General features: G+C 43.2%; 1 gene segment (V, D, J or C); it reads right to left on the bottom strand.

The window, feature by feature from the left end:
• Positions 1–1,629: 1,629 nt before the first annotated feature.
• Positions 1,630–2,314, bottom strand: LOC104859269. The segment is given in 2 exon segments: positions 1,630–2,114; positions 2,208–2,314. Coding segments are annotated over 2 exon segments (582 nt in total).
• Positions 2,315–9,858: the final 7,544 nt, after the last annotated feature.

Raw genomic sequence — 9,858 nt, forward strand, 5'->3', positions numbered from 1 at the left:
CAGGGCTCACCTGTGATTCTGGATCTTCCTGTCTGTCCAGGTTTCTTTATGATTATTCCATCGGCAGTTTTATTTCTTTCATGGTCCTCTGAACACAATGTGATGTTAATTTTTCCATATGTTTGTAGATTTGAATATGTGAGTAATGAATTTTATTGGTTTTAAAGGTTGGAACAGAAGACAAAATCACCTTCAGGGGCCAAATTTGAACTCTTACTTGAGACAGGGTTCTAAGATCAGTAATTATCAATGGAATTTGCATCATCATGACTGAACACTGAATAGCAGAAAACAAGACCCACAAAAACTTTCAGAGTTTGCTGGGATCTGCATGTACCTGAATTCAGGAGATCCAACAGGGAGCATCTGGCTACATCTCAGGTGAGATCATATCTGGAAGATGTCCATGTCCTGGTTTGGAAACAACAGGTGCAGCTGGGACATCACATCAGGAACATAGCTCTCAGTCCTAGAACATCAAAGGTGAACACATCAGTGGTGGTGCTGGCCCAGGTGAGGTACACAGTAGGGTGAAATGAGGGTGCATTTGTCTTCCCAGGATGGGTGTGACTTTGCCATCCTTGGTCACCCTCAAGGGAGGGGGGTCTGTGTGGGATGTCACCTCCGCTTAGCCTTCAGGAACTGTGCCTGTGTGGGGGTTGGTTCTGTTCACTACAAAACTTCTTCACAGAAAACTATAGCTGTAAGAACGATATTATTAACTATACAAGTATATGTGATCATTTCAGGAAAATTTAAGAATACTTGTGTGATGGAAATACAGAAATAACTGAGATAAAAGTGAGATAGAATATAGAAAATGTATAAATACAAAATATGAGAATCTTCTTAGAAAAAATGAATGTTATCGTACTTGAACACTTTCCCTCATGTATTCTTCATATTTTTACTCATATATAGATTGAATCCTAGTGATGAGAGATGAGAAAGAAAGAGGAGAGAGACAGAGAGACAGAGAGACAGAGAGACAGAGGGAGAGAGAGACAGACAGTGAGAGAGACAGAACATTCAGAGGGAGTATTCTTACACTGTGTTTTAAAATTTTTACAATTTCTAAAGTCCAAAAGAAAAGCATAGTCCCAACCCTGCTCCGTCCCCTCGGATAGGAAGAGCACAGCAAGGCCCCTGGACTCTGCCCTGAGTCCAGCCCAGTTTCTCTCTTCCCTCCTCCCTGAGCACCGGACTCCACAAGCTGCTGGGGCTGAGCCTGAGGACCAGACATCCTGAGGTGGCCAAGGATAGAAGAGAGAGCTGGGTGTTTTCAGACTCTGTCAATTGGGTTGGGAAGGACTTCATTCCTTAATCTTTATTATGTATTCTTGTATGAGACAATTCCTCACACTTGAGAATAAATTAGCAGATACAATTTTGTATGATGATGAGTTGACACCGAAAAGAAAATGCAGTTGACAAAGTTTCCAAGTTACTTGCGATCGTGTTTGCCCGTGTTTGAGGTCATCACACCAGGGACCAGGGTTTACCCATCAAGTGCAAGTTAGATATATGAGGTGAAACTCCATACTTCAATAAATGTAACGGAATGTTCACTTATCCTTGGATACTTCATTGCAGCTCATGCATTTAAAGGTTTGCTCAGGTCGTGTGATGTTAATACTGAAGGGAAACCCCAGAGGCCAACAGGAAGCCCTCACCCCTCTGCTGCCTTCTCTGCACCTGCTGCTGGGGCCCTGCCTGGTTCTCCATGGACCACAGCGACGCCTGCTGGACTAGCGCGCCCCTGCAGGGAGGTTTGTGTCTGGGCGCACACTGAGGTCCCCTCACTGTGTGTCTTGCACGGTAATACACGGCCGTGTCCTCGGTTCTCAGGCTGCTCATTTCCAGATACAGCGTGTTCTTGCCGTTTTCTCTGGAGATGGTGAATCGGCCCTTCACGGACTCTGCATAGCTTGTGCTACCACCATCATACCTGATGTATGAGATCCACTCCAGCCCCTTCCCTGGAGCCTGGCGGACCCAGTACATGCTATAGTCACTGAAGGTGAATCCCGAAGCCAAACAGGAGAGTTTCAGGGACCCCACAGGTGCCACCAAGCCTCCCCCGGACTCCACCAGCTGCACCTCAGCCTGGACACCTGCAAACACAGAGACATCTTGATCAGGAAACTGTCACACACGTCCACTGTGTACACTCATGCCCTCGGTATCTTTTGCTCTAAATTATTTACCTTTCAAAATTACAAACAGGAAAACCCAACACATGGTAAGGTCCATGTTACGCTGCCTGTGTTCAATCCTCATCGCCAAGTGGGAGGACCTGGGCATCCAGGGCTGGGCTCTCTGCAGAGCTGCAGGGTCAGGGCTGGGCTGTTTTTTAGCAGCACAGTGAGGCCCTATTTGCATGACCTCCTGCTATATAGACAGCACTGGGATGGATAACTCAGAGAGGGCAGTGCCCACATCCAGGGAGAGTGTGCTGTGATAGTTTGGTACCAATGAATTCATTTATCCTAATAGGAAAACACATTATGAGATAATGTATTGAATTTATCTCTTCATCTACTTTTATTTGTCATGTACACATAGCACGCATCTTTCTATTAAATTTGTCTGCTTGGAAAATTATGAAAGTAAAATTCATGTAAAATTATGGAAGTGTGGGACACAGTTTCCTCTTCTATAGCAGAGCTGATGCCCTGCAAATGTTCTCCACACTATCTGGGCCTAGGCTCTCCAAATTTGTGAACAAACGGCTTCCTGTTCCAGCTCCTGGACAGAGAGGGGAACCTGGTGATGTGGCTGTTCCCCTCTTCCCGTGCTGAGCACAAGTGTGACTTTGCTGAGTTTTGCTGTTTGCTGTGATGAAACAGAGCCAGTGTTCACGTGGATGCCTGTCCGTGAATCTCTCATTTTCCACTGTCATAAACTCGCTCACTCTTTATCTATATTTAGAGATAGTTTATCCATGACATGTTCATCAGATAGAACACATAAACTGCCCATTTATGAATTGTGCACCTGAGAAGTATTAACACACATGGGCTCTTCGACAAGCACACACACAGACAGAGCAGGGAACACACGTGTCATCCTGCAGTGTTTCCTGGGGCTCCTCTGCCATCCCTCCCTCCTGCTGCTTCCCTCCTGCATCCTATCTCCAGGCAGCTCATGACCTTCATGTTGCTTTACACTATTTTTTCTATTTCAACATTTACATAAAGAGCACACTCCATCTAACTTGATCATGGTTAACTCAAATATTTGTTTAAAATCTCAACACATGCTATGTGAGACAGCATTCTTGGATATTCATGCTGATTAATTTCCCAGTGTATGCAAATAGAGCCATGCATACAGCTCAGTGGTCGGCTTGCCTACTGATTGTGAGGCCTTGATTTTCATTCCCAGTATGGAAAAGATACACAGAAAGTTAACAATCAGAGAGAAACAGATGAAAAACATTTCAGTTTAAATCCTCAGTTGCTCTGTTAATGTTTAATCCAATATTCTAAGCTTCTGCTTATTATAAAGTGAGCTACTCATCATCACACAAATGCAGACACATGAAAAAGGTGGTCTCTTTTGTTACAACACAGACTACAACTACAATCAAAAAACTGGATTCATTGTAAATTAGTAATGTTTTCAGTGCTCCAAAAAAATGAAGGTGTAAGGCAGTAAAAATATGGAACCTGGAAATTTTGAGGTTGCACAAGAAAATAAGGGCAAGACTTATCTGCCTGGGGCTGAGGTCACCCTATGCCATGTAATAAGAAGATTAAGTTGGAAGCAACTCATTGATTACTAATGGCTGAGTGTGCTGAAGCCTGAGAGTGTGAGTTTAACACATACACAAACTGGGGAGGAGCCTGTTCTATTCCTGCTGCTGTAAAAACACCACACAAGGAGCCCCTTACATCACATACAGGCATTTGCAGTATTTGTGGACACAGAGTTTTACAAATAGGCAATGACAAATTTGGTTTCCACAGGGGGATAGCTGTGTGCTCCCAGACCTTGTCTAGATTCTGCACCCTCAGGTCACAGGAGAAATGCACACTGTGTCTGTACATTGCAGGGAGGCAAAAAAAGTGATATGTTCATGAAACAACCGTCCTGATCTCAACTAAGAATCAAGTATCCCTGGGAAATTTCCCAGAAAAGACACCATATATTATTGATATCCACCAGGGCACACATGAGTTCCAATCTATAAACTCTGAGGGGCCCATGGTTTCCAACCATAGTTTTCTATCCCGTCCTCCCACTCCCATGTCTTTATCTCTTACTAAAATCATCCTATTCCCTCATAACCACTCCAACGTTTTAAATCTCTTTAGTACCCTTCTCAAAGCCTGATGTAAATGTCATCTAAATGAATTATGAGTGAGATTTTGCATGTGATTCTCCCTAATTTGTCATCATGAAATTAAACAAGTTGAGTGTTTCCCAACTACAGTGCTGAGCCTTCCAAGGCATGGACAGTTCCAATCTAAAGAGCTGATACAAAGGAGCAACGAGTACCAATAATAAGCACAACCTGACTGGACCAGTGTTTCCCCTTGATGATCCATAGTAAGCCCCTTTGACTTCATGTGGGTGTGAATTTACGTCACATTTCACATGGTCCTTTCAGCCCATCAACATGTTTTCAGAGCTCAGCTCCTACAAGAGGCCACGTGGGTGCAAGCCGGTGCCGACAGTGTCCCACAGCAGGTTTCCACCCTGGTGGTTCTGAGGGCCAGGTGCCTTGTGTCCAGCAGGGCAACAGTTTGCAAGGTCTACAAGGTGCTGCTCTTGGGCACCTCTCTTGGGGGCTCTCACCCCACACTTGTGCTGCCATTCCCTTTTTGAAGGTTCTCTGCAGCTTCTGCCTCCTGCAGAGGTTCCTGCCTGATCTTGCAGATGTCCAGGTCTGCTTTGAGGTCAGATGGAGGCTTCCATGGCCACAGTGCTTGGATTTGGTAAACTTGCAGAGAGTTCATCTAATGAACACCATGGACCTACAGGGTCTGTGCAATCTGCAGATTGACTTTGGATTTTTAATTGGTAAAATTTTTAATACGTGAATCACTTCAGTAGATTTGAAATGGTAATGAGTCACAGGAGGATGAAAACTAAGGAGGACCGAGGATCTCAGCTGGTCCGAGTGTAACTGCTCCATACTAGGACCCTGGAAGGGCCGGATTCTGAGCCTCTTGATCACAGATTTCCTCCGCACCCTCCGAAGGGACTGAACATTCCTGGACTATAAAGAGTGTGGTCTGTGATCCCTGATCACCCCGAAGGGAGATTTGTGCCTGTGCTCACACTGACTTCTCCTCACCCTAGATTTCAATGTTTATTTAGACTTTAACAGGTTCCCCAGACCTGGGCCAGGATCTGAGCCAGATGAACACAGCAGGGTCATTCTCACACAAGTTATCCTGAGCTCTGCACAACTGAGGAAATGTTCTCTTATCCAAGCAACAGCAACAACAAAACCTTGTCTGAGTCCTCAAGGTATGGGTAGAGCCATGCAAGGGAAGTATCAGGGACAGGTGTGATATGGAGAAGGCCCAGATCCTGACAGGAAACATCCTTTTGCATCGTTTTATTAATTTTTAAATTTTATGACTACATATTGAAGTTCATGCACTTTGTGATCATCTCGGGGAACGGTACCATGCACACACTACAGCTTGTTCCCTTTTCTAAATCCCCTTCTGCTTCTCTCCCCCTCTGTTCGCCCTCCTCCAATTTCACTGTTCCATTTTTCATTCTTGTTGCCATTTTTAATTTTCCTTAGCTCATCCTATGGCATATAATGTTCACATTAATTGAAATTACAATGTTCTTAAACACGACATAACTTTATTCTACTTATGTCTCTTTTCCCTCCTCCTGGCCCTTTGCCCTTGGACCACTTCCTTATTGAAGAGACCCAGCCCCTTGTCCTCTTCTCTCCACCCTTTATTATTCCCTTCGATGGTACAGTACTCTAAGTGTACTGTGTGTCTTGAGCTTCCCCTGCCTGGTGTGTGCACCCCTGTGAGGATGTTCATGTCGGGGCTCGCACTGAGTTCCCCTAACTCTGTCTCTTGCACAGTAATACATGGCCGTGTCCTTGGTTCTCAGGCTGGTCATTTTCTCAAACAGCATGTTCTCACCTTTGTCTCTAGAGACGGTGAATCGGACCTTCACAGAGTCCACTTAGTATGTGCTACCACCATCACAATTAATGTCTATGACCCACTCCTGCCCCTTTCCCAGAGCCTGGCAGACCCAGCTCATGCGGTAATTTTGGAAGATGAATCCTGAGGCCGCACAGGAGAGTTTCAGGCAAGGGACCCACCAGGGTGCACCAAGCCTCCCCTGGACTCCACCAACTGCACCTCACACGGGACACCTGTAAACACAGAAGCATTTTGCTTATGAAGCTGTCAAATATGTTGACTGTTTATTCCACTCAGGTCCACTCACACTCAGTATCTCTTGTTCTCCATAAGTCACCTTTTGAAACAGCAAACCCAGCCCAGTGCCAGCTGCAGGGTGAGCTGTCTGTTCTCAAGCCTATTCACCAAGTGGGAACAGCTGGACATCCAGGGCTGGGCTCCTCTGCAGAGCCCCAGGGTCAGGGCTGGGCTGGTTCTCTTCAGCAGTGGGAGGCCCTATGAACATGGCCTCCTGCTGTAAAGTAGCTCCAGGGCTTGGCTGTCTCAGAGACTGTAGTGATCACAGCAGATATGAATGTGCCGTCGGACACTCTGAGGCAACGACAGCATTAAGGACAAGATAATACCTTCCTGCTTGTGTTGAAATTAACATTTGACAGTTGATGTAAGGTTTCCACATGATAATGAGTTATAGATTCAGTTAATTTTCTACATTATTCTGATGAGCAGGAAAAGCCAGAGGAATAGAATCTCTATACAATATTTTTAAGAGCTTTTTATCTGATTAATCAAGCCCTTGGGCCTACAATCCTTACAACTCAATCACAACAACTCCCTGAACTATTCTAAATCACAGTCCAAATGCTTGGTGATGCTTAGCACACCAACTCTTTTAATGAGAGTACATGGCATGATTTTTCTGCATTCTCGTTCTTTTGTCAATCTGTGTAGGGAGCAGGATTCTTTGCAGTATATTCTTATGATTCTGAAATTTTTATGTCAGTCAACTTGATATTATAATTTATAATTTTTTTCTACTTTTGAGTTCTTATTCTTTTATTGATGTGTAATTGAAATTTATTTGAACCAAAATATAGAATTTGTTGAATATTGTCTTAATCTTCACAATTGTCTCGCTATATACCCAATCCATTTCTTCAAATTTTCTAGTTCTCCGAAATTTCCTGTTTTTGTAATTTCCCAAGCAGATATTGTGGTACTGAAATGACTTTGTATCAGTTTCCTCCTGTGGGCCGAGCCTGGAGATGGTCTTTCTCCTCCTCCCTACTCCCTTTCTCCTCGCTGCCCACTTCTCCTCCATAGATTAGAGCGTCTGTTGGACTAATGCTGTAGACCCTGGATGGCACAGCCCCAGGAGACAGTCCCACTACGTAACCTCCCCTGTGCCCTGCTACCTTCCTGCCCATGCCCCCTCATGAAACAGCTGCAGCAATTCCCCCAGGTCAGGGAGGCCACGTAGCACTATTTGCCCTCCTTCTCTTCCTGCTTCCCTTCCACCATAAAGCGAGCGGTGCTCCAGGCGGCCTTTAGATCCTGACAAGCTATGGTTCCACCTGGTCCCGAGCTTCAAGAAGAGTTGTGGTTTCTTCGTTCCTCTTCATCTCCCACTGTTCTCCCCAGCTTTCAGACCCTATGCGGTGCAGGTCATAGCAGTTTTCATTATTTCAATTTTATAAAATTAGAAGGACTTCATATATAGGCTCTTTCTTAATGAATTGGGCATGGATATTTGTAAACTTACCCATTTTTTCGTAGTATACAGTACATGTATTGAAATTTAAAAGAATGTTGTCTAATTAATGAATTTTCCAGCCTTTGCTTATTATCTTCATTCTCAAAGACACAGGCACTTGGGAAATATGTGCTTCATACAGCACCAATCCCACATATGTTAGAGATCCTGCCAATTACTATATTCTTGCTGGTAATTCAGGCAATTTGTCTGTCTCAGATAACATGCCTGTGTCAAAATTACCACAATGTTTGCAGTAGATAAGAGTGAACGTTATTCCCGTTTTATGAATGGGTCATCCTCCAATTTATTAAAGAGGATGGGAGCTTACATCAGGGCATCGAGGGGGAGCGCTTTGTAAGTTGGAGATAATGAAGAGGTGATCTGATTCCAGATCAGAATGCCTAATGACAGGTGACTGCACTTTACTTTATTTGTAAAATTTAAAACAGTTATTTCCTCTCAGATACACTAGAATCTCTTGTTGTATGGAAAATCTGGACTGTTTTGGTTCCTACATGTTCCATAGTTTAAATATGTTTAGGTTATGTTTAGAACAATTATTATTTTGTTTTTGGTTTATCTTCCTCTGTAGAGATGCAGGACTCAGCAGGAAATAATGGTCTTCTATAAGTTTTACTTTATTCTTCCACTTCTGGTCAGCATTTCATGTAGATAAGAGCTTGACCAACCTGAGGCCATTAGCACTACATGTATTTACTTCGCTTCTGGTTGGAGGTCTTCACATCTCTCAGAAGAGATTCAAATGACCAATAAGTATGTGAAAATATATTCAATACTTTGTCCTTTAGAGAAATTTAAATTAAAACAATACTGAGCCCTATTTGCATCTTTTCCTGCTATATGGAGAGCACTGAGGGTGAGAAGCAGGGAAGATTTAAAACCCAGATTAGATGTGAGTTTGCAGGTCAGGTCTGGTGAAAATAACATTTGGATAAAATAAGAATTTTACGTAGCTGTGTTATGATGTTGTCTTAAAATTCATAATCTTAATTTTTCACACACTCAAACAACACATGACACAGGTTTCAGTGTTTACTTCAATGCACAAATGTGGAACTTCTCACAGAAGCACAAGTGAGTTATTCAGTGTGATCACAAGTTCATACCTGGTACAAGTCTACATGATGAAGTTCTTCCTCAGGACCTCCAGGAGAGAGGTGGATATGCATAGTGAGATTCACAGGGCCTCCCTGTGTTAAAAATATGCTCTGATTTTTCTTTTTTTTTCATTTTTGTTGAATGTATTGGCACAATCTAGGTATACAATACAGTTACATTCATCGTTGGGATCCAGTACCTTGACATGATAGGTCTTGATTCTCACTTTTCCACCTTGCACCTGCCCTCCCTTCACCCCCTTCTCCCCTCCCCATTTACAAACACTTTATTTCCATTTTTTCAGTTTCTCACATTTTTTTCCTCTCCCTTATTTCCTTTCCAGCACCCTTCCCACTTTCCCTACACCTTTAGCCCTTTAATTCCTATTTCACATTATTAATTATCTCATTAGGATCCTGTGTACTATTATAGTTTTTCACATCAAAGAAATGATTGGGTGGGCAAATAGGTTTTTTCCAAGATTTAGCTATTACAAACTGTGCCGCTATAAACATGGGTGCACATACCAAATAGTTTCCCTGGTGTGAATATTCTGCAACAATGCATAAGATTCTAATAAGATTACTGACATTTAGAAATTTGAAGAAAGGAGCTAAACGTGTAGGGAAGGTGTGATGTGTAGGGGAAGAACAAAAAGGGAAAAGAAAAAAATGTGAGAGAATGAAAAGATGAAAATAAAGTGTTTGTAGATGGGGAGGGGAGGAGGGGGTGAAGGGAGGGCAGAGGTAAGGGGAAAAAAATGAGAATCAAGACTTGCCATGTAAAGGTACATGATCCCAACAATGAATGTAACTGTACTGTATCCCTAAATGTACCAATAAACTCAAT

Source organism: Fukomys damarensis, unplaced genomic scaffold (assembly GCF_012274545.1).
Source record: "Fukomys damarensis isolate Sample0158 unplaced genomic scaffold, DMR_v1.0_HiC HiC_scaffold_25, whole genome shotgun sequence".
NCBI lineage: Eukaryota > Metazoa > Chordata > Mammalia > Rodentia > Bathyergidae > Fukomys > Fukomys damarensis.